This window comes from Syngnathus typhle, linkage group LG19, assembly GCF_033458585.1.
Source record: "Syngnathus typhle isolate RoL2023-S1 ecotype Sweden linkage group LG19, RoL_Styp_1.0, whole genome shotgun sequence".
Taxonomy (NCBI): Eukaryota; Metazoa; Chordata; class Actinopteri; order Syngnathiformes; family Syngnathidae; genus Syngnathus; species Syngnathus typhle.
The window spans coordinates 885,710-912,242 of record NC_083756.1 but is presented as its reverse complement, the minus strand read 5'-3'; the positions used below and the strand labels follow the sequence as shown (position 1 = coordinate 912,242).

The 26,533-nt window shown below is 42.9% G+C and overlaps 1 protein-coding gene across 2 annotated transcripts; it reads left to right on the top strand.

The window, feature by feature from the left end:
• Positions 1–159: 159 nt before the first annotated feature.
• On the top strand, positions 160–26,408 carry jph1a (junctophilin 1a). Of its 2 annotated transcripts, XM_061265323.1 has the most exons (7): positions 160–294; positions 474–922; positions 2,812–3,580; positions 13,097–13,215; positions 19,363–20,087; positions 20,228–20,324; positions 20,391–26,408. In XM_061265323.1, the coding sequence occupies exons 2-6, from the start codon at positions 544–546 to the stop codon at positions 20,306–20,308; spliced, it is 2,073 nt and encodes a 690-aa protein (XP_061121307.1). In that variant the 5' UTR covers positions 160–294; positions 474–543; the 3' UTR covers positions 20,309–20,324; positions 20,391–26,408. The 2 variants fall into 2 exon arrangements, with proteins under 2 accessions (XP_061121307.1, XP_061121308.1); XM_061265324.1 differs by lacking the exons at positions 13,097–13,215; positions 19,363–20,087; positions 20,228–20,324; positions 20,391–26,408 and adding an exon at positions 3,685–3,970.
• The last annotated feature ends 125 nt before the right edge of the window (positions 26,409–26,533 follow it).

The following is a 26,533-nucleotide window of genomic DNA, read 5'->3' as shown; positions in this document are numbered from 1 at the left end:
AAGGAAATTAATTGGAAAAGCAAATTCCAAGAACTGTGCACTTGGCCTGGATATGGTTTTGATATATTATTGTATAACATTTAAGTCAATCTTAGTGGAGGAGGGAGTGATGCATCCGTGATGAGCCTGAGAGGAGGAGTGGGCGGGATCTTGGCGGTGACGTGGCGTGTGATTGGCCCTGGTGACTCTCTCCAGCAGGGATAACTCTCTCTCCTCTCCCGTTCCCTCGGTGGCCAGTGGGCGAGAGGGGGGGAGACCAGCCACACTCAACGAACAAGCCGGTGCGCGGATCCGGTAAATGACGCCCACCATCCATACCTTTACACTTCCGATGCCTATTTAAAACAAAAATCTCTCTCTCTAAATATATCTATGATGAGCGCACGCAAGAGGGAGGCTCATCACGTCGTCATCATCATTCTCATCTATCGCATAATCACCACTACTCTCTCTACCATTTTCTCCTCCACCAGTCAACCTCTCCCATTGGTCCTGGACGCCCCTGCCTCGGTCGTGCCGTTTCCCCCCCAGCTTTGCATCTGAATGACGGGCGGAAGGTTCGACTTCGACGACGGCGGCACTTACTGCGGGGGTTGGGAGGATGGCAAAGCCCACGGACACGGCATCTGCACCGGACCCAAGGGCCAGGGCGAGTACGCGGGCTCTTGGTCGCACGGCTTCGAGATAGTCGGCGTGTACACCTGGCCCAGTGGGAACACCTACAAGGGCTACTGGTCGCAAGGCAAGAGGCATGGGCTCGGCGTGGAGAATAAAGGCAAGTGGATCTACCGCGGGGAGTGGAGCCACGGCTTCAAGGGGCGCTACGGCGTCCGTCAGAGCCACAACACGCCTGCGAGATACGACGGCACCTGGAGCAACGGGCTCCAAGATGGATATGGCATTGAAACCTACGGCGATGGGGGTGAGGCAACATGTTGGGTGAACGAGCCCTAATGTGGAGATGATTGTGCATTGCACTTGAACACACCAATTGACAGCGCATCAATTGACAGCTTGAAGCGTGTGCGTGTGTGTGCAAGCGTGCGTGTGTGCACGCGCGCGCGCGTGTGTGTGTGTGTGTGTGGGGGGGGGGGGTGACTGAAAGGCTTTGGAAACATTCTGCAGTTGGGAATATTGTTCAGGGACTGATTCCGTTTTTATTAGATTTTACTATCTGAAAAAAATATGATGCAATACATCCATCAATCCGGTTTAGTGCTTGGGTTGAGCTCATTCGGGTCATGAGTGGGCAGGAGCCAATCCCAGCCTACTTTAGGCAAGACATTTTGGACAATTAAACACGACTAGTGTCCAGCATGGTAGTTTATTATTACCGTAATTTTCGGACTATAAATCGCGGTTTTTTTTCATAGTTTGGGTGGGGGGGCGACTTATACTCAGGAGCGACTTATATACATATATATGGTTTTTTTTCACTTTTTTGGGCATTTTATGGCTGGTGCGACTTATACTCCGGTGCGACTTATAGTCCGAAAATTACGGTAACACCCTCCTCCGTGAGAGTGGTCAACAATCGTTTGCTACCTTCAATTTTTTTTTTTAACTGAGGAAGGGCAAACTTTTCCCGAGTTTTTTTGACTGATCCAGAATTTGCCCTTGCGAGCACCCACAATGGGAAGCCATATGTTGCAGAATGATAGCACCCTTGAGACAGTGATAGTTCTGTGAGGGGCGGAGCTTAGGGAAGTCAGCTGATCCAAGAGAATCTAGAGAACATCTGGCCGTCTGACCCTGCAGCATCCTGATCGCTTGATCTGCCGGGTCACCCAAATGAACCTCAGCGCAGCGTCAGCCTCTTAATCTCACATTGTTGATCCATCTAAATTCCAGTCCCGACCAGTAGATCGTTTTCTCCTCCAAAAGGGAACATTATGGATTATTGCGTTGTATTTGTCAGGGAGCTCTAGATCGGCAAGCTTTTTTATTATTATTAGGGATCGGGTTTTCAATATGACGCTGGGGAGGAGCCACTAGTCGCCCATCGGGCTGAGCAACACCAAACGGGCATAATGAAACATCCCCCTCATTGTGACTCATAGCTTCACCTTGTGGTCGGAGATGCAAACTGTGCCAACTGTCAGTGGGGGAGTTACGGGCGCCTGAAAATAAGTGCGGAGCTCAGTCATTCACATCTCCGAGTGATCCTCACTATCTTCATCAGACAACTTTGTTTGAGGAAGAAAATATTACAGTTAATCAATATACCGTATTTTCCGCCCTATAAGGCGCACCTAAAAATCTAAAATTTTCTCAAAAACCAACAGTGCGCCTCATAGTCCGGTGCGCCTTATATATGGACCAAATTCCTAAATTCAAACTGGCCCGAAGTATTGTGTCATGAAATCAATCATAAGTGGCCCGCTGAAGACTATGAATCATGACTCAAAAAGACTATGGATCATTATTTTATGATTATAAAGTAATTTGTTCTGTCTGAAGTTGAAATAAAAAAGATAAAATGGAGAATGATTTGATTTGGATTAAAAATCTGACATGATGCATTAATGGTGCGCCTTATAGTCCGGTGCGCCTTATATAAGGATAAAGTTTTAAAATGGGCCATTCATTGAAGGTGCGCCTTATAGTCCGGTGCGCCTTATAGGCCGGAAAATACGGTAGGTGTGACTAATAATGTGATCGCCACCACTTACCCAACAGGAAGAGATTTGGGATTTCAAAAATGAAACATTTGTACAAATGAAGGCCTCCCTTCAAAAATTCATAATAATAGGAGCTGGTGTCATGTTTGATTATGCAAGTGTATGGCTCCTTACAGAATCTTCTCCTCAGGTACCTATCAAGGCCAGTGGATGGCTGGCATGCGCCACGGCTATGGCGTGCGCCAAAGCGTTCCTTATGGGATGGCGACTGTCATCCGCTCGCCTTTACGTACCTCCATGGCTTCCCTGCGCTCGGAGCAAAGCAACGGCACTGTGCTTCAGGACCTCTCCTCCCCGGCCGACATCCCCACGAGCAATCGCGGCGGCTTCGTGCTCAACTTCCACTCGGACAGCGAGGTAGTGACGGGCAAGAAGAAGGGCCTCTTCCGCCGGGGTTCCCTCTTCGGGAGCCTCCGGCAGTTGCGCAAGTCCGACTCGCGGACCTCCATTTCCAGCAAGCGCAGCTCGGCACGCAGTGACGCCACCATGAGCCGCATCAGCTCCAGCGACGCCAACTCCACCATTTCCATCGGCGACAGCGAGCTGCCAGACGAGGACCTTCTCTTGGAGGACCACGTGGACGCCACCACCACCGAGACCTACATGGGCGAATGGAAGAACGACAAGCGCAATGGATTTGGCGTTTCCGAGAGATCCAACGGGATGAAGTACGAGGGCGAGTGGCTAAACAACAAACGCCACGGCTATGGCATCACGGTTTTCCCAGATGGCACCAAAGAAGAAGGGAAGTACAAAAACAACGTGCTGGTGCGTGGAATACGAAAGCAGCTGATTCCTCTCAAGAACCCCAAAACCAAAGAGAAGGTGGATCGGGCGGTGGAGGGGGCCCAGAGGGCAGCAGGCATCGCCAGGAGTAAAGTGGAAATAGCAGCTTCCAGGTAGAGTATTATTCTTTTTCTCGTCCGTGTGTGTTATGTCGGCCCTTTTGTGTAGCCACACTTTTCATCCCTTTCTATTCTCTACCCATATCTTTCATACCCAGTGTGCGTACGGTCCAGTCGTGTCCACAACTGTGCCAATGGCATCTCGTGTGTCCCCCCCCCACCCTCAGTGTTGCTCCGATGTGGCATATGTGCTTTAACAGGTGGATGAGACATGATATTTTCATTTAAAATAAAATAAAAAAGGCCGCTTCACCCCCACTGGGACACGGCTCGATGTACACAAATAGCATTACATTGACATCTGTTTCCGGCACCGCATTGCACTGTTAACTCAATCAGTCCAACCTGAATCGTCTTTCATTGGACAGATTTTGATTAGCCTGTAAAAAAAACAACCAAAGACACAGATTGAAAACCACTTCGAATCATCACCCCTAATATTTACTTTGATATACTGAAAACCGGAAAAGCTAATTTATTTATGTATTTATTTAATTTTATTTTTATTATCCAAAAGTAATCAATTCACACTCATATACAGTTAAGAATTACCGTTTTTTTCCGTATATAGTGCGCAAAATTTAACAAATTTATTGTCCTAAAATCTGGGGTGCGCATTATACATGGGTACAAATTTTTTTTTATTTTTTTATTTTTTTATTTTTTTATTTTTTATTTTTTTTAGAAAACAAAACCAACAACAGGACTGACCGACAAAGTCGTGGAACAAAAAGACAGGGTGACATTACCAAAGACAGGAACAGAAAGCAAACAGACATCATGACAGTAACACATGCAATGATCCGACAGTGAGCGAGGGGCAGACAGGACTTAAATACAAAACACGTTACATCGATTGAGGTGACACAGGAAGAGAGGGGCGACGCGAACAGAAACTATGGCAACCTAGACACATAGCAAAACTGGGGACGAGACGTGACAAATGTCCCTCGAAATGAAACTTGAAATCACAAAAAATTCATAAAAATTGGGTGCGTCTTATACATGGGTACAGGCTTTTTTCCAGCATCAGCATGCCATTTTTAGGGTGCGTATTATACATGGGGGTGCACTATACACGGAAAAAAACGGTAAAAAAAAATGTAACTCCAAAATTGCTTACTGTTCCATTATTTGAGTCTTTTCAAGATATAGAACAAACAACGGTGTTTAAAAACAAAATCCTCAAGTAGCCGCCTCAGTCATTCTTTGCGAGTGTAATTCCACTTTGGTGAGTTCAGGGAGACATTATTCTACAGATTTCAGGGATATAAGATGCGGGTTACATAACTCAGATTTCACATGCTTAATATTCCCAAACCTTCCACCAGCGAGGAGTTTTGGGATGATGTGTCGAGTACGACCATCAGAATAGACCAAAAAAAAAAAAAAAGTTGTGCATTTGAATAACAATGTCAAGCAGAAACAGACGCACGACTTGATGCATGGCGCCAACATGGCAACAGTAGCAAGGCTTGGATCTGATGCTAAGTGTTTATGGCGGCTAGCAAGCGAGCTCCCTTTGTAGTTGAGCGAGTGATCCAATTACCGAGCATGTGCGGCAGCTGCAAAGCTCAATACAAGCTTTTGTTGTTGTTTTGTTTTACGACCTTGTTGTTTTAGTTACCGTCGTTTGATAAGGAGCTTGCAGGTCTGAGGAGTAAAATAAAAAAAAGACAACTAGTGACAGACTGCAATGCTGTAAGCAGGTTATGTAAGACTCATTATACACAGCATGGCAAACGATGCACTCGTATTGATCTGGTTTTGGTCATGTGACCCTGTGAGCGTCACAGTAACTTTGTGGATGGGGGGGTTCTCTTCTCAGAAAAATGTTACGGGTGTGAGGCCAAGCTCTTCTTGTCAAGTATATCCAAGGAGATGAGAAAAAATATAAATACCGTTTTTTCCCATGTATAATGCGCAAAATTTAACAAATTTATTGTCTTAAAATCTGGGGTGCGCATTATACATGGGTACAATTTTTTAAAATTTTTTTTTTTTGTAAGAAAACTCATGGTACAACAATCTTTGAAGAAAATCTTGTCACGGATGGAGTGTGGAAAGGAGCAGGGCGACCAAGTGCAGCTTGGACCAGGGTTTATTGGAGGAACTCAAAACACAGTCTTGGTAAACTAACATAACTCTCTAACAAAACCAACAACAGGACTGACCGACAAAGACGTGGAACAAAAAGACAAGGTGACATTACCAAAGACAGGAACAGAAACCTGTGTTATTGTCAAATATTGTTTGTTTTTTAATCTCCATCGCGGACTGGACGTCATACGGAGGCATTATCACTGCGCATGCGCACTATAGATCCGATGCGAATAGTCCTCTTCTTGACTGACAATGAATGTGATAGTTTAATACAATCGGCAAATAACAAAATGCGTATTACGGGTAATATTTTATTGCACAACACTTTGCCTTATTCCTTTTGTCTCTGCTGTTCACTTCAAACACGCTCCATACGAACGCAATGCTCGTATCAGACGCTTGCTCGATCACCTGCTCGTTTGCTGTCACAATGTACCCTACACAAATCTGAAACATTTGTTGCGGCTCCGAGTCACGACAAGGGGCAAGTTTTGGTTTCCATGGGTGTTTCTATTCCTCTTCAACTTCTCTCCCATACATAGCCGCCTTTTTCACATGTCCGTACGTCACTTTCCTCTTTTCATTTTAAACGAACTGATCGCGGTGGTGCCTTTACGGGCAGTCGGAGAAATCAATGCCAACAAGAAAAATACATCCAGCCTAGTTAAGACCATACCAAAGACTATAAAAATGGGACCCATTGCCTCCCTGCTTGGCACTCAGCATTAAGGGTTGTAATTGGGGGGGTTAGATCACCAAATGATTCCCGAGCGCGGCGCCGCTGCTGCTCACTGCTCCTCTCTCCCCCAGATATGGATCAAAATCACACGGGGATGGGTCAAATGCAGAGGACAAATTTCACCACACCCAGATGCGTGTGTGACGATTATTGGGACTTAAAAAAAAAATTTAAAAAATTGGGTGCGTATTATACATGGGTACAGGCTTTTTTCCAGCATCGACATGCCATTTTTAGGGTGGTATTATACATGGGGGCGCATTATACATGGAAAAAAACGGTAAGTTAAAAAGCTCAGGTTACATGTGGTCCATCACTCTCTCCTTTCTGAAACAGGATGTGCATCCATTTGACGGCAGCTTGGTAAAAGGTTAACCAGCAGCTCGGTTCTCCAGCGCACGGCCGATATTTATATAAGGTTTATTTTCAACACCAAGCGGTCGAGCAAAGGTTAAATTGCTGAAAAGAATTTTGCGCGATATAAATTTTACTACTACCAAGGAGGTTGTGAATGTGAGTCTACACATTTTTTTTTTCAATAGGTTGCATAAATTAGCACAACTGTATGACACAAAAAACATATATTTTATGCTTCATGTGTAGCATTAATTTATTGTGATTGCACACTAACAGGAATGATTTTTAAATGGCAATTAAATAAAAATACAAAAACTAAAATAAAACTAAATATTAAAATATTGAAAACTGTTTAATTCCAGCCATACACATTTAGTGAGTGCAGAAGAATCTTTTTATTAAACAATTAATGAAATTTGTTTGTACAACAGGTAAATAAAAGAAAATTGAAATGTTATTTTACAAGTAAAAAGCTTTGCACTGGAACGCGTCAACGATGGGGGATGACTGTGCTGGTCAAATAACCGTTTTAACGTACTGTGTCAAGTCTGTTTCCAATCTTACACATGCACACACATACACACGCACACACCCACGCACACACACGCAACACACACACAACCTTGCAGCATGTGTCAGCACAGTGTGTACTGACTAAATAAGGCAAAGGCATCAGTTGACTTATCAGCAGCAGCCAGGAATATATACACCACTGATATAGCAGGCCTCTCTCTCTCTCTCTCTCTCTCTCTCTCTCTCTCTCTCTCTCTCTCTCTCTCTCTCTCTCGCTCTCTCGCTCTCTCGCTCTCTCGCTCTCTCTCGCTGTCATCTCTCCCAGATGGGATGTACACTAAGTACTATGTACAAATACTTCGGAGCTGAATATATGAAACAATGAAGCTCTCCTTTGTCGCCGCCTCTATACTTAACCATGCAAACTAAGGGGTTACCTTCTGATTCCGTTTAAGCAGCGCTAACTTCCCCCGCTTCAAATAAAAGTGATGCCATCATGGAGTGCATTTTCTTCCCTAAATTTGTTTGGTTAAAATGTGATTGTCAAGACTTTTGTATTTCTTCATCTAATTAAGTAATGAATGTATTCACTGTACATATTGTATTGAATGAACTCAAAGTTTGTTTTAATTTCAAACTGAAATAAAATTGTTAAAATGGGCTTTCCCGCATTTCATAACATACCGTGTTTTTCCGTGCATAATGCGCAAAATTTAATTAATTTATTGTCCTAAAATCTGGGGTGCGCATTATGCATGGGTACAACAATTTTTGAAGAAAATCTCCCTCAAAATAAAACTTGAAATCACACCTTTCTTCTTGTTTGTTGTCAATCGCGCATCACATTCAGCCATCCTGCCCAACACACTTAGTCAGTAAAATTCATAATTGACGACACATCGTTTGATGCAATGGTGCAATCCTTGATGGTGTGTTATTGTCAAATATTCTTTGATTTCTAATCTCCATCGCAGACCGGATATCAGACGGAGGCCGCCATTACAGTATGCGCAGAACGGATGCACAAGACACGTCAGCTATACAAAGAGCGAGAGTTCAGTTTTCTACCTATTAGTTTCAATAAACAGTTTAATTAGCAGTTTCAATCAGCAAATAACAAAATGCGTATTACAGGTAATATTTTATTTCACAACACTTTGCCTTGTTCCTTTCTTCTCTGCTGTTCACTTCAAACACGCTCCATACGAACACAATGCTCTCGTATCAAATGCTTGCTCGATCACCTGCTCATTTGCTGTCACAATGTACTCGACACAAATCCGAAACATTTCTTCGCTATCGAGTTTGCTACCGCATGCGCAGTGATACTGACCGGCAGAATAACATCCGGTTGTTCCCAAAGATGATCTTTTTTCTGAAATAATTTTACGTTTACGGACTTAAGTAAGAGTCAAAATTTGGGTGCGTGTTATACATAGGTACAGGCTTTTTTCCAGCATCAACATTTTTATTATTATTATTATTTAGTATTATGCACGGGGGCGCATTATGCACGGAAAAAAACGGTAATTTAACCTAGTTTAGCCCGGCCCACCAAAATGTCATTTAAAATCAAATTTGTCATAAACAATGCAATAAAATTGACAATGGTTTCGCCCCTCCCTTTTTTTTCTAGCCCTATCTAAAAGATGTGGCCAAGCTATCCAATATTTTCTGTCAAAGCTTGATTCCAGGAAGACTGTTGGGCTGGGTGGAAAGTGACAGTGATTGAATTGGCTTTCACCAACATGCAACATCACACTGAGTTACTGTAGCTGCTGAATGGTCATCAGATGGTTCTGAGGGAATACTCAACCAGCCTCACAGGGGGATAATTAAAGGGGTTCAAGAGCTTTATAAAGCGTTGTATAATATTCCCTTGAAATTCCCCACGTGGCTCTTTCCTCTAAATTTCTCACCAGCTTTGATTGAATGCTTCTCTCCTTTCTGTTTTTGTTTTCCACTGAGGACATGTTATGTTTTGTTATCAGTCTACTGGTTGACATAACATTTAGCTTGAGGAAAATCAAGAAATTATATTTCTCAATTCTTTTCTCAGCCTCAAGCATCTGTTACCTTGATTGTTTTGCTTTTTTGCACCTCGCTCAAATGTTTCTGCAAGCTCCGGATTTCAACGCGGCCTGCCGATTACGATTGGCCGGCTCGTACGCCGTAGCCCCAGATGTTGTTGGATTGGATTATGGAGTTATCGCTCCTCTTGCTGTTTCACAGTATTGCTTTTTCACATGGCTTCGTGCGGCCCCTTTTGTGATCACACACACACAGCTTGCGCTCAAGTCCGTGTGTGCGTGCGTGTGCACGCACTGACCATGATTAAAATGTTCTTTAAAGTGAAGCCGTTGCCTGGCAATGTGACCTTTACTCCTCCGAGCAATATACACTCAGTGGAGTGGCACTTGTTCAAATATCGAAAATCAACGCTTGTGTGCGAAGGTAGTGCACAAGCCTAGACATAGAGTAGGCTGTTGCGTGGGTTTTGTTCATTTGTAAATTCATTAATACACACCAGATGCCTGGTTGGCCCGCTTGCTCGAGTGGTTGCCATGGATACCCCATCACTGTTGTCATTGTTGTTGGCCAATGGCCATTTGGTGATTTGGTTTGTTGTAAGTAACCTGGAGGAGGAATCCAGTTTGAAGTGTTGAGCTCAGGTTACTTAAAGTTAAAAATACTCAAATAAATTCAGTGACGCTAGAACCCACCACCACCACCACCACCATTTGTGTGGTGTCATTAGCAGCATCAGCTGTGCTCATTTTTCACCAACCGCGTTGACACAAAAAGCAATGAGAATCTGCACAGCTAGCCCCCCCCCTCACGAAAATCATCTCAGCCGGGAGATGCGGTGTCGCCTTCTCAACAACCCCCGCCGGGATCAGGTGCTTGTTTGCGAGCCTGCAACATGTGCCCACGCAAATACACGCGTGTCACACTTGACAGACGTCTTTACTCAGTGCACATCAACAATCATAAATCTGCCATACAATACAAAACGACTTTATTTATATAGTGCATTTCACAAACCAGCCAATAATACATTTCAAACACAAATTAATACATATTTTGAATATTAAAATACAGGACATAACCAGTCAGCAGAAGGGCAATATGTGGCAAAGAAAATGAGATGGGAGGGGGAGGGTCTTAGGGGGTGTACAACTGTGTCAGCATGTGTGTGAGAAGGAGCATCTTCACATAGACCACGGTCCCGCCGATGAGTGATGGACTGAAGCTTAATGACATGCACACTCATTGGGGCCACTTAAATATTTATGGAGGAATGCTCTGAGCAAGGACTGAAATGTAAGCGTGGAGTAAATTTAGAAATGCTCAGTGGGAACGGGTGGGAGCGGGTGGACCGGGCGTGTGTGTGCAATCCTGCGCATTAATTTGAGCTGCTTTATGTCTACTGAATTCAAAATATATTTTTAAAAAAATTATTTCTTTAGTTTCTAATCTGGGCTTGCTGTTTTTCAGTGTTTCTATAGACACCTGTTTAAAAAAATACAGTTAGTAAACCTACTACCTATAATAATACAATATAAAATATAAATAATACATAATATACAAAATGTTTATTATTTTTAATTACTTTTGAATTCCAAATGTTTAAAAAAAATCAACACGACATATAGAGTAGAATTCTTAATTTTCCATGGTGTCCAAATGGATGAACGTGTTTTTTTTTTTTTTAAACACATCCATAATGGGCTACTAAGCATTGCCAGGAATGCAACGTCACTATGTCTCCTCTCCTAAGCGTTCATGTTTTCTCACCTTCCGATTCACTCCACTGTGACTCCCATCTCTCTCTGCCCGTCACCTCCCACCCACAGACATCCCGTCTGTGCCGCTTCCGGGACTTGCTAAGCGCTCTTACCTAAAGGGAACTGTTACAGTCCTTTATGGCTCTATCACAGCACATTGCCGCCTGCTCTTATACAGGCTCACATTTCACAAATAGACACACTGCACACTCAGACAGCGCTAAATTCTTTGTGAATGTATTTTTACGTTTTTATCTGCAGCTGGTCAGCGGCAAGCTTCTGTCTTCAAATACGGCCTCAGTGTGTCCTTTGTGTGTGGGTCACGCAGCGACTTATTTCTGGGGTGGAAACCGAGCCGTTGGCATATGGCTCCTCATGCATTTTAATCAAGCGCTGCTCGCTAACAGGACATCCCTCAGTCTGAAATAGAGTCACCCGTCCGTCCATTAAGGTCACTCTGACCGAAAGATGGAAAGAAGGAGGGAGCTGTGTGTGGAAATTAAATGGCATATCTGTGTTGTTGTTTATAGTTATAATAAAATGTTGGTGAATTATTCGGCCATGCATACACCTTTGGAAAGTTTTGCGTTTGTGTTTTCTTTTAGCATATAAGCTAGCAGGCACAAGCACTAAACTTGAATCGATCCCAAGAGATAATAGTCTTCCGCTATTTGGGCAGTTTCGAGTTTGGCGATAACGCCGTAGACACGAGCCAGGATGACGTGATGGTTTTAGCCTCAGGATTTGCAAACTCGCTTTTACTCTTGGCATTAGGATACTGTACTATTCTTTTTTTTCCCTCCTTGCATCAATGCCCACTGTGGGACATTTAGGAATTCGTCACATGCGTGGTACACGTTGCCGTATGCTGGATTACATTTGGAGCATCCATTCCATTTGGAAAAATTGTACCATATATTCCGGACTATAAGGTGCACCTTCAATAAATGGCCCATTTTAAAACTTTGTCCGTATATAAGGCGCACCAGACTATATGGCGCACCATTAATGCATTAATTTTCTGAGACAGTTCTGTATAGGGGCCGATCATTCGCCCCGACATTCCACGAACCATTACCATTGTGAATGGACTTGTAAATGTGTAACTATATCCTTTACTATAATCCTTTGCAGATAGGTTGATATTGCAAACGAGAATCTGTTGTCAATTGCACTAGCAGAAAAGTTAAAGATTAAAATAATAACAAATTAACAATTTTACGAAAGTTTAATGAATTTTATATTAGATATATTCAGTTTGTTTTATTGTTGTTATTGTTGTATGAATAAGAAGGGTGATTTTGGTGTTTGTGACTGCAGTAAACAGGGCAGGTTGCATCATGTCAGATTTTTAATCCAAATCAGATCATTCTCCATTTTATCTTTTTTATTTCAACTTCAGACGCAACAAATTACTTTATAATCACAAAATAATGATCCATAGTCTTTTCGATTCATGATTCATAGTCTTCAGCGGGCCACTTATGATTGATTTTATGACACAATCCTTCGGGCCAGTTTAAATTTAGACGCTGGAATATATATATATATATAAAAGATATATATATATATATATATATATATATATATATATATATATATATATATATATATATATATATATATATATATATATATATATATATATATATATATATATATATATATTAGGGGTGTAAACCGCGGGTTTTGTCACGATACGATATCATATCGATACAAAGAACTACCATACGATATTTGCCGATATCTTAAAGCCTGCTGCGATTCATTCACGATATATCACGATATAGTGCTCTACGATCGATAAATATATATTTTTTTAAATAAAAAAATAAATAAAATATATATATAATAAAATATATAAGGTGCACCAGACTATAAGGCACACTGTCGGCTTTTCAGAAAATTTGAGGTTTTCAGGTGAGCCTTATAGTCCGGAAAATACGGTACTTGAAAAAATGATACTTTTTAAACAACCTGTATTGATGACAATGTTGTGTTTCCTTCTAGGACAGCCCATGCCAGGACTAAGAGCGAGGCGGCCGATCACGCCGCCATCTCTGCAGTACAAGATGCCGAAATCTCCAGGGCGGTTGCTAGGGAGCTCGCACCAAACTTCTACCAACCAGGTAACGGTTGAAAAAATACTATGTACGCTTCAAAATGTCTTTTTTCTTCATTCGGGGAGCACATAAGTGTCAAATTGTGTGTTCCAACACTGAACTGGCAAACAAGAAGCAATGAACGTGCCACAATGTAGGGTTGTGTTCCCGCCGAAGACAAAGCTGAATTCTGCATGGAGGGGGTGGGGCTTATCTGTGCTCTAAAAGGCTCCTTCTCAACATCTAGGGGAGAACTAGCTTTAAGTTTGGATGTGAAATGTTAAATATTTTTTTCTATACATCTGCCCACTCAATGACCCTTTGTATTATCGTTTTATCCATTTATGTTTGATATCGCTCATTAAACTAATAACATGTTGTTTACCAGAAGTGACCATTGAGTCTATATTGAGTCACTGCGCGTATGCCCGGCTGTAAGAAAACAAAGCCATTCATTACACAGCGCCTTCCTTCATAGCTGTGTGTTGTCTGATGTGTACCAGCGAGGCGTGTCTCCCTCACTCCCACTGCGAGGTATATATAGACTAGGGGTGTCCAAACTACGGCCCGCGGTCCAGTTTGTATTGGCCCGCAGCAAATTCTGAAAACATAATTGAATATGAACACAAGAAGCTTGAGCTCAAATTGCACTTCTCAGTTTCCACACTAGATGGAGCCCGCCACACAAAGCGTTTGACGTCTCAATAGCGCGCAAGCCCCCCCCCCCAAAGAAGAGAAGCGAACGCGCAGCGTTTGACGTCCGATTGCCCCACCCTGGAAGAGAAGCAAAAAAAAAAATTGGCCCCCGGGCCCCTTCACGTTACTAAATCTGGCCCTCCTTGCAAAAAGTTTGGACACCCCTGATGTAGACCCATGAGCTTGAATGACCTTGGGCCCTTGCCAGAAGGCACCACAAAATAGTGAGTGACCAACGCATTGACTATGGTACTCATCTGAGCGTGTGCCCCCCGCTAAGCCTCAGAGATGCTCCGCTCTCGCCGCAAAAACACCGCCCAGCCATTTGTTGTGTTGTGGAAACTGTCACCGACGTATCTACAAAGCGGATACAGTTGAAGTTGGGAAATTGTGTAAAATGTAAATAAAACCAAAATACAACAATTTGAAAATCCTTCTCAACCCATATTCAACTGAATACACTACAAAGACAACATATTTAATGTTCAAACTGATAAACTCAATAGTTTTTTGCCAAATAATGATTACCGTTTTTTCCCATGTATAATGCGCAAAATGTAACTACCGTATTTTGCGCCCTATTAGGCGCACCGGGTTATAAGACGCACCTTCAATGAACGGCCCATTTGAAAACTTTGTCCATATATAAGGCGCACCGGACTATAAGGCGCATAAAATAGAAGCTATACTGCAACAAACTGAGGTTGACTAGGGTTGCGGTATGCACCCACTAGCCAATAACCAACGAGCCCTCTGTAAACAATCGCGTTTCTCAAACGATCTCCTATAAAATGATCGGAACTGACTAAAGTTCGATCTAACGCATTGGTACTACTTACCTATGTTTCCCTTCCATATCGATCCGTAGATTTACTCAAAACATTAACAGAGCAGCCTATTTTGACATGAAATAGCTTGCTGCGTATAGCAGCTATCGTTATAGCTTTAGCCATCCGCAAAATCCCATGAACCTCAGCTCGCAATATCCCATGAGCCTCAGCAAAGTGTAAACAATCGCGTTTCTCAAACGATCTCCTATAAAATGATCGGAACTGATTAAAGTTCGATCTAACACAGGGGTGGGCAAACTACGGCCCGCGGGCCACATCCGGCCCACGGGACCGTTTAATCCGGCCCGCCAACCCTGAACAAATTGTATTATTAAACTTTTTTTTTTTGGTCATTTTGCCTGCAATGACTGCGTTTTCCCAGTAGATGGCGAAGCGCTCGCCTGCGCATTTACTACCGGAAGCCGTGTCAGAAAGCTCGGTGCACACTCACAAGTGCGTGTACGTATTCAGTAGTACGGACTTGGCGCACTCTCGCTCTATTCGTATCAGTCCCGAATTTAGAGCGTGGGCTTTGACGACAACATTCTTATAATTCGCGCGCTGAGCTTTCAGATGCAGTTTTGCGCTAAAGCCACCCACAAACCTTCCCCTGGAATCCTTCCATTAAAATGAGTGGCCCGAAAAAAAGAAGTGAGTGCCGAATGTTAAAAAAGAGTGGACAATTTGGCTCGACGTACGCGACGTGACGTTCAGCCACATCAACATCAACCCGTCACAGATCAAGGTAAACGGACCAACACCTCGGATCTCGCCTAAGAATTGCCACAACAAATTTTACTCCAGACTATGACGCACTAGCAAAAAAGGGAGACCAACAACACTGTTCTCACTGAAAATGAACGGGAGGCTCTCAAGTTTATTGTAAAAAAATGCATTTTCAATATGATTTGTACACATAGCAGGGATTGAAACTAGCGACCATTCTCATTTTCAAACAATGCAGGATGCTCAAGGACATTGATGCACCACCTATTTGCGACTAATCTTAACCTGTAAAGTTCTTAAGGCTTACTTTAAGGAGGTGTTTCCCGTTTCCTCACCTCTGTTACCAGGTGTTTGCGAGTTAAAACTCTGCTCTGATTTTCAGATACCCCTCACCGTGTTGCTGTTTTGATTACTTTATTTGGATGTATGCTTTCACCGATTCTTCAAGATGATATATTTGGTCAGAATGTTTGCCGTTTGATGTGATCTCATAAGATAAACATCTTTCATTAATCTGACCTGCAGGCACTGAAGTGATGGAGATTGTTATTCATAATAACAGTGTCGTATTTTATGAGAATCACTGATAGCAGTTTTTTAGTGAATTATTATTTTTTTAATGCTGTTAATAAATGCATTTGTTTTCAAAAAAATTGTTTGGAATATCCATGCTTTACTACCTACTAAAGGCCAAGATCTTTTATGCAATGACCTTTACAGGTCGCTTATATGACTTCACACAACGCCTACGTCCATCTGCTCCTTGTCCGGCCCTCCGGTCCAAATTTAGAACCCAGTTCGGCCCGCGAGTCAAAAAGTTTGCCCACCCCTGATCTAACACATTCGTACTACTTACCTATGTTTCCCTTCCATATCGATGCGTAGATTTACTCGAAACATTAACAGAGCAGCCTATTTTGACATGAAATAGCTTGCTGCGTATAGCAGCTATCGTTATAGCATTAGCCATCTGCAAAATCCCATGAGCCTCAGCTCGCAATCTCCCATGAGCCTCAGCAAAGTGTAAACAATCGCTTTTCTCAAACGATCTCCTATAAAATGATCGAAACTGACTAAAGTTCGATCTAACACATGTGATCAGGCTAATTAGGAACAGGTGGGTACCATGATTGGTTATAAAAGGAGCCTCCCCAAACATGCTCAGTCATTCACAAGCAAGGATGGGGTGAGGTTCTCCACTTAGTCCACAACTGCGTGAGAAAATAGCTGAACACTTTAAGAGCAACATTTCTCAAAGCAAAATTGCAAGGAATTTAGGGATTTCAACATCTACGGTCCATAATATTATCAAAAGGTTCAGAGAATCTGGTGAAATCACTGCACGTAAGCGCCACGGCCGGAAACCAAGACTGAATGACCGTGACCTTCGTGACGACACTGCATTAAAAACCGACATGAGTGTGTAAAGGACATTACCAAATGAGCTCAGGAAAACTTCAGAAAACCACTGTCAGTAGATACAGTTCGTCACTACATCAGTAAGTGCGGGTTAAAACTCTACCATGCAAAGCAAAAGCCGTTTATGAACAACATCCAGAAACGCCGCCCGGTTCTCTGGCACTGAGCTCATGTAAAATGGACTGATGCACAATGGAAAAATGTTTTGTGGTCTGATGAGTCCACTTTTCAAATTGTTTTTGGAAACACTGGACGTTGTGTCCTCCGGACCAAAGAGGAAGCGGACCATCCAGATTGTTATCAACGCAAAGTTCAAAAGCCAGCATCTGTGATGGTATGAAGGTGCATTAGTTCCCATGGCATGGGTGACTTACATTTCTGTGAAGGCAACTGAAAAGTACATACAGATTTTGGAGCAACATATGCTGCCATCCAAGCGACGTCTTTTCCATGGACGCCGCTGCTTGTTTCAGCAAGATAATGCCAAGCTTCATTCTGCACGTGTTACAACAGGGTGGCTTCGAAGTACAAGAGTCCAGGTTCTCCCCTGGCCCGCTTGCAGTCCAGACCTGTCTCCCATTGAAAATGTGTGGCGCATTATGAAGCGTAAAATATGATGGGGAAGACCTCGGACTGTTGAACAACTGAAGCGGTTCATCAAGCAAGAATGGGAAAGAATTCCACATGAGAAGCTAAGGGAATTAGTCTCCTCTCTTCCAAAACGTTTATTGAGTGTTATCAAAAGGAAAGGTGATGTAACGAAGTGGTAAACATGCCCTTTCCCAACTTCTACTGCACCGGTTGCAGCCATGAAATTCTAAGTTAATTATTATTTGAAAAATTAAATAAAGTTGATGAGTTTGAGCATTAAATATGTTGTCTTTGTAGTGTATTCAATTGAATATATGTTGAGAAGGATTTTGATATCATTGTATTTTGTTTTTATTTACATTTTACACAATTTACCAACTCGGTTTGTACAAGTCTATGTAGAAGGTGTCCTTGTCTTTGAACTCATTCAGAGTTCAGATGACATCTATAGCCGTCATTGGCAGTGAATGAGTTAATGAGTTTGCTGTTGGTTCACTTTGTACTTTGACTGCTTGTTTGAGTGCAAACATACTCCCCTAGTTGTTCTGCTTATATGAAAACCACTTCAAAGCGAAGGAAGGCGTACGCTGGGCAAGCAGATAAAAGCCGGTGAATGTTGACTGCTCGTTCTTCAGCCGTGGTGTCATTGTCAGTTCATTTTAACTCAGGACAAGTTTTTGTGATAGCATTAAAGAGAATCAGTCTTTTCATGTTTTATTGAGTTAGCTTGCAGTGGAAATGTCCCTCAGCTTTTTCATGCTCAATCCTCTTGGGTAGCAACCAGGGCTCTAAACCCCTCGTTGTTTGTAATTGACATTTCAGACTCATAGCAGATTATCGCCCACAATGGCAGTGTTAACTTCAAAAGGGAAAATAGGGTCACAGGGAACAGAACCCTGACCTTTATGATTGGCACCTGGGTGGGGAGCACTGAGGGTGAGGGTGGGCGTGAGTGCTCGTGGTGACGTTAATTTGGTTATATTTTTTGCCAACGTGTGTTTCCCGCCGTCTGATGGAGAGATAGCTGGCATCCTTGTGTGCTCAAGCACACGCAGCTCCTCCCAGCCTCCTCCCCTTGCTGTAGCTGACGCGGCGCAGCTGTCCCTTCCTTCAGCTGGTCGGGGTGGGGGAGTTCGTGTCTCGCTCCACCATGTTTGACCCAAGCATAAAGGCTGAAAGCTGATATAAGCAATCTATTGCCCTGAACAATAGTTTCTTATGCACCTGTTTATTATTTTATTTTATTTTATTTTATTTTATTTTATTTTATTTGACAGTGCATATATTAGTCAGGCAAAGTCGTATTGTCTATTTTATTTTATTTTATTTTATTTTATTTTATTTGACAGTGCATATATTAGTCAGGCAAAGTCGCATTGTCCATATCCTGTAGTCACTTTAACGGCAGTTAATTGAAGCAAATGGACATTAACAGAGTAGAGGAAGTGCAATTTTTCATACATGGTCGGTGGACATTTACATTCACTTTCTGAGTTTATGCAAGGACACATTGAAAGAAAAAAGCATGGTCTTTATGTGAAGGAAAGGACCAGGCTGAAAAAAAAAAGCCACATCCTTAATATTAGGACACTTTTATTTCAATGTAACAATGCTCAGCCACTGTTTGTGACTCACAGTTGAGGCAGGAGGAGTTAGATAAGAGGCCGCTGTTCTCTCAGTGTGAGATCTTGGACACTAGATAATTTTTTTTTTCTTTTTTTTTTTTTCAAAATAGAACTGGCATCTGTTCAAGGTACAGTTATCTCCCAAGCTATCAGTGAACTGTTCTGATTGGATGTTTTTTGCTGTTTTCCATTTAGCTTGCCAATGTGTGGGCAAAAACCGCTGACAATGAATGATGACCATTTTCTTTTAGATGATTATTGAGATGATCTGAATCACCTTTGTGCAGGGCCGGACTACGTAAAACAGCAGTTTAAAGAGCCCGTGGAGATTAAGGAGGTCCCCGTTGTGAAGAAAGACAACTCACCGAGGGATTCCCCCCATTTTTACCGCAAGGGTACCACCCCTCCTCATTCGCCATTGAATCGTCCCGTGGGCTCGCCTCCCCACTCGCCTCACTCCAGCAAGAAGAAAGGCCATCTAGCCCACAGCTACAAAAGCAGCAAAGAGGAGCATCTTTCCCACAAAATAAGCAAGGAGGAGAAGCACGCTCATAAAAGCAACAAAGATGAACGTTCTAGCAGGAAGCCCAACAAAGAGGAGAGGGCGTCCGTCCCCGATGGTCCCAAAGTCGCTCCCGCGCTCATCGAGGCTCCCGCTCAACCCGCAAAACTTCAACAGCGGAGCCCTCCGCCCGACGCCACCGTCAATCCTCCTTCAGTCCCCGTCAACGGCCAGCTCCACACAGAGTACCACAGTTACTACGTCAAGCCCCCGGTAAGGGGCCCTCCACCCCCGGATCCAGAGGAGGACCCCGAGGAAGAGCCGAGCGCTCAGGCCCTGGCACGCCTGCCACCGCAACCCAGGTCTCTTAGTACTCCGACCCCAAAACCGGCCTCCGTACGGGACTGCAAGGGCGACCCCAAACTCAGGAAGCAAGATTCCCTGAAGCCAAAGAGCCTCGCAGACACAAAGAAAGCCAGCACGGAGATTGCGGAAAGCGCAGAGGAAACTGTGAGTACAGAAAAAAAATCTTGTAGTCTTGCACAGTGTAGATTTTCAAATTTTCTTTACACTCTTTTCTATGTGACCCCACTAGTCAGTCACATGACCAAAACATCCTCTGAATAATCGAATTCCATATTGTTTTTCAGGGTCCTAACTCCATCCTGGTCGCTATGGTGATGCTGTTGAATATCGGCCTTGCAATTATATTTGTCCATTTTCTGACATGATACTGCTCATTCTTACGTAAGTTTGTTTTGACGCCATATCGCAGCCTCCAAAGATAACGAATAAAAAAGTTTCTGTTTGCAGTGAAAAAGACGGCAAGCTATGCAGTTGCATCGCCCAGCTTGAAAAAAGAAAATGCCGCAGATGAGTCGCGGTGCCAGCCGGAGGTGTTTGGTTAACAGCGTAACACCGCAGAGAATCGGGCGTCACTACCACCGACCTGTCACGGGCCTCGCGTGGACCACCAGTGCCAATTAGCACTCCTTTGGGCTTCTGGAAAATCTGAGGTGAAATGTTGTGTCTAGTGAGTTGTAATAAACCAATCAAACGTAGTGGAAGTCGTTTCAACCCGCTGTCGGCGCCGAGGCGAGGCGAGCGGAGGCCCCGAGGAGGCGGCGGCCTGACGGACTTTGCTGCCGGGAGAAAGCAGAGCTGCACTTTTAGATGACGGAAGCAAAGAGCTGCCTTTCTATTTTGACATCGCCAGGAGGTGACGATGGCGGCGGGGTGTGAGTGAGGTGTGGAACAGTCGCAGTAGGAGCGTTTTTTTTTTTTTTACTTGGGGGGTTGGGGAGTTCCCGCCGCTTTATACAACAGCAAGCTGGTCGGGCTGTGTTCCTAAGATGTCAGTGCTAGCTCGGTCACTCGCCAGTCTTAGCGTTTTCAAAGCACTTCATGTTTGTCCAGCTCCATCCAGCACTACTCATAACCCCCCTGCCCCCCCTCCCCAAGTTGCATGGTACTTTTTTGGCATTTTCTTTGCATTGTATTGTGTTTACTCCTTGTCTTTCTTGGGATAGTGGAAGCCCTTTAATTTAATTTTTTTCAATTCCCACACCGATTGAGTTGTATTTTATTGTAAATGCAAGTGCAATATGTATTTTATTTTTCAAAAAGGTTTGGAATATAATTTGCCAAAAATTAAACTATATCATTATTCCTAGAGTATAATTTAGCATAGAGTTGGGGAATCCATATCTTATCTCATTCAAAAGAACATTTGATTCAATCTGGAGTTCCATTTAAGAGATACCGTTTTTTTCCATGTATAATGCGCAAAATCTAACTACCGTATTTTCCGCACTATTAGGCGCACCGGATTATAAAGCGCACCTTCAATGAACGGCCCATTTTAAAACTTTGTCCATATGCGCACCGGATTATAAGGCGCATAAAATAGAAGCTATACTGCAACAAACTGAGGTTGACTAGGGTTGCGGTATGCATCCACTAGCCAATAACCAACGAGCTGTAAACAATCGCGTTTCTCAAACGATCTCCGATAAAATGACCGGAACTGACTAAAGTTAGATCTATTGCATTCGTACTACTTACCTATGTTTCCCTTCCATATCGATCCGTAGATTTACTTGAAACATTAACAGAGCAGCCTATTTTGACATGAAATACCCTGGCGCGTATAGCAGCTATCGTTATAGCATTAGCCATCAGCAATTTCCCATGAGCCTCAGCTCGCAATCTCCCATGAGCCTCAGCAAAGTGTAAACAATCGCGTTTCTCAAACAATCTCCTATATAATGATCGGAACTGACTAAAGTTCGATCTAATGCATTGGTACTACTTAGTACTTACCTATGTTTCCCTTCCATATCGATCCGTAGATTCACTCGAAACATTAATAGAGCAGCCTATTTTGACATGAAATACCCTGGCGCGTATAGCAGCTATCGTTATAGCATTAGCCATCCGCAATTTCCCATGAGCCTCAGCTCGCAATCACCCATGAGCCTCAGCAAAGTGTAAACAATCGCGTTTCTCAAACGATCTCCTATAAAATGATCGCAACTGACTAAAGTTCGATCTAACGCATTGGTACTACTTACCCATGTTTCCCTTCCATATCGATCCGTAGATTTACTCGAAACATTAACAGAGCGGCCCATTTTGACATGAAATACCCTGGCGCGTATAGCAGCTATCGTTATAGCATTAGCCATCCGCAATTTCCCATGAGCCTCAGCTCGCAATCTCCCATGAGCCTCAGCAAAATGTAAACAATCGCGTTTCTCAAACGATCTCCTATAAAATGATCGGAACTAACTAAAGTTCGATCTAACGCATTGGTACTACTTACCTATGTTTCCCTTCCATATAAATCTGTAAATTTACTCGAAACATTAACGGAGCAGCCTATTTTGAAATGAAATAGCCTCGCGGGTACAACAGCTATTCGGTGACGCCCCCTGACTACAGTTGCCGTAATGTTGGGAAGCGATGCGACCTTGAAATTTACTAGTCGTACTAAAACGTACTGAAACATTTTGGCAGAGCACTGTGTACAACCAGTATGGATCAACAACGGCCATTTCAAGTTCCTCCCTCTTCATCATCATCATCATCGGTTTTAAGTCCGCTTTCCAGGTGCCGCTCGGTTGGACTGGGTTCTCAATATGTCTTTCTTCCACCGGGAACGATCCATGGCCATCTCGTGATTGATGCCGAGTGCCTTCATGTCGGCTGCCACGGTCGTCTGCCAGGTCTTTTTAGGTCGGCCACTGGGTCTTGTTCCCTCTACGTTATACGACGTAACTTTCTTCACCCAGTCGTTCTCGTCCTTCCTCACTACATGTCCGTACCATCACAGTCTGCCTCTCCTCACCACATCCACTATGGCCTGCACTCCCATCATCTTTCTCAGCTCTGCACTGGTCTTTTCCTCCCTCATTGACACATCCATCTGATCATCCTCATTTCTGCTCTGTTTAGTTTGTCTTCACCATACTGAGAATATTTTTGGAGCAAAAACTTTTTACAGTCGGATGCCCTTCCTGACACCAACCTAAGGGGAAATTGATTTTCTGTAGGGGTTGACCCCCTTAGCCCATTCCTCTCCCGAGGAGCCCACTGGGCAGTGGTACTATTTAACCCATCTTGATATTTTTTAACTGTTTTTCCACAAGTGTTGGCTTTAGCAAGAGTCATTATCACGACTGGGAGCATGAGCCGATTTCTTAACCAGCCTGAAGTTGCGCAGATTGTCCAACTCCTCCAGGATGTCACATCAATGCGTGCTGTTGCAAGAAGATTTGATGTGTCTCCCAGTACAATCTCCAGAGCGTGGAGGAGATTCCAGGAGACTGGCAGTTTCTCTAGGAGAGCTGGACAGGGCCGTAGATGGTCCTCATCCCATCAGGAGGCCCTATATCTGCTGCTTTGTGCAAGGAGGAACAGGTTGAGCACTGCCCGAGCCCTACAGAATGATCTCCAGCAGGCTACTGGTGTGAATGTCTCTGCCCAAACAGTCAGAAACAGACTTCTTGAGGGTGGCCTCAGGGCACGACGTCCTGTAGTGTGCCCTGTGCTCACTGCTCAGCACGGTGGAGCTCGATTGGCATTTGCCATAGAACACCAGAATTGGCAAGTCCGCCACTGGCGCCCTGTGCTTTTCACAGATGAGACCAGGTTTACCTTGAGCACCTGTGATAGACATGAAAGGGTCTGGAGAAGCCAAGGAGGGCGCTATGCTGCCTGCAACATCATTCAGCATGACCGGTTCGGTGGTGGGTCAGTGAGGGTCTGGGGAGGCATTTCCATGGAGAGACAAAGAGACCTCTACAGACTAGAAAACGGCAGTCTGACAGCCATTAGGTATTGGGATGAAATCCTTGCACCCATGGTCAGACCCTACGCTGGTGCAGTAGGTCCTGGGTTCCTCCTAATCCACGACAATGCCCGGCCTCATGTGGCAAGAGTATGCAGACAGTATCTGGAGGATGAAGGAATTGACACAATTGAATGGCCCTCACGATCAACTGATCTAAACTCGATGGCAGACCACCTCTGGGACATAATGTTTTGGTCCATCAGACGCCGCCAGGTTGCTCCTCAGACTTTACAGGAGCTCACTGATGCCCTTAGACAGATCTGGGACGACATCCCACAAGACACCCTCCGTCGTCTCATTTGGAGCATGCCGCGACGTTGTCAAGCATGCATACAAGCACGTGGGGGCCACACAAGATATTGAAAGGAGTTTTGAGTTGCAGAAATTGAATTTAGGCAAAAAAGACGAGCCTGCCACAGCATTTTTCCACTTTGATTTTTGGGCTGTCTATATACTGAGCCCTCTGTAGGCTGAAAACTTTTATTTCCATGAAAAGATTGGGCATCCTTTCGTTCCTGAGACATCAAACTGTCCATATCAGTATAGATATCCCCCCAAAAGATTTCACCATTGAAATCTGATGTTTTCAAAGTGTTCCTTTAATTTTTTTGAGCAGTGTATATATATATATATATATATATATATATATATATATATATATATATATATATATATATATATATATATATATATATATATATATATATATATACATGTATTATTATTTATACATTATTAATGTAATTTAGCCTTCAGAAGACTGAAATGGGCCGATATAGCAATAACGTTACCTGCTCCTGATGTCGATTGACAGCTAGCAAAGGAAGTTTATTGACGCTGCCTGTCGAGAGTTTCGTTAAGAATTTATTGTTATTTATTGAAATCCAAATCAGATGTTTGAATATGTATTGCAACACGATACCACTGGGGAGGAGTTGGAATTATTCAGGTGTGCTGAAGAGGAACGATAGCTTTTAAAGTCTTTAACAGTACTACTGTTTACCTTTTTCAAAGAGAAGGATGTTGAAAGTCACCATCCTTGTCTTAATATTGCGCAGGATACTCGTGACTGTTGTCATCCGCTGAGTCATGTTTAAACTCTCCTCACAAGAACTGTTGCAGCAAAGGCATGACTATCTTTGACTTTTTTTTTAATGGTTACTTTATATTAGTTAGCATAAAACAACAGAACATGATATGTATTATGCAATTTTTCACAGTTTCAAATCGTTTCTTGGTGTCTTTACAAAAGGGTTGACATTCTTCCATCACAATACACAAAAGAATACCGAATATTTGTCGCCATGACAACCGGGGCAGAGCTACGAGCTAGCGGCAAAGCAAGCAATTACTCTGTTGCTAACTTGGTGACCTTTACAACCTCCTTATAATTTTTTAGTGGCGTTTTTAGGGACGTCCGAAGTCTCTGCTGCAAGAGATGTTCTCCATATAGTTAGCTTACGCTCATCTGTGCTAACACTGCAGCTCTGCTTACCGTTTTTGTTTTTTTCGGCTTTGACATGATAGTGCTTCCGTGAAGTCCGGCTGCCGGAATCTGGTCGTTGCTTGACAATGGTGACTCTAGGTCAGGTGTAAAGATTTTACCTTTTTTTTTTTTTTATTTACAAATTTTTCAATTTTACGGAGTAGTCTTGAGGCAGCAAATTATTGTTATTGAATCAAAAGTGGCTCTGTTGCAGCCAGTAAGTAATTACAAAAGTAATGCACTCCATGTCCATGTATTAAGCGCCGCACAAGAATCAAATATTAATCAAATAATATGCCCATTCTGGTCATCATTAAAAAGGGCTTTAATATTGATTCGTTTTCATTGCTTCGAACCTTTGACAAAGTCTTAATTAATCCATACAGTTCATTACATTTGTAAAACTGTGACAGCACAACCATATAAAAGCATTCTAATGCGATGTATTCGAATTGAAATAATCGAAAAGATAGAAACAGGGTGAGTCAGCCAGCATCTTCTCAAACAGCACCGTTATTTTGTCTTTAGCTCCATGAAGACAAGAGTTTTGTGTGAATTGAACTGTTTTGGGGATCTTATTTATTTATCTATTTTTTAAACGCAACATTGCATCTTGGAGACATTTCTATATAGACAATCTATAATATTTCTAAGGATTTTTACAGAGCACAATACAGAATCTGGTATGAATGACGATGGATATTTTTCTAACAATTTGCACACCTGTATTTTGACAGTGGCTATAACATGTTTGTAATTGGGAACGTAATGCACATTATTCTAATGTTTGACAGTGAGATGGGGGGAAAAAAATCGACATTTCTAACCGTATGTATCGTTTGAGGACATGAAAGGCGGATAGATGTTTCCTTATGAGTATTTGGGGGAAATGTTGGAAACTTTTGAGACCTCAAGGCTCATGATTTGTGCAAAGTCTTTGTCAATGACTTTATGTGTATAACAATAAAAAAATTGATGCCTTGTTATGTGATTTCGTTGTCCGATAATTTATATATTTAGTATTTTATTAATGTGAAAATAAAATTATATTGATTAAAAAGGACCATTTAGGGTCACACTGCAAACAAATCTGTTGTATTCACTTATTATTTATAA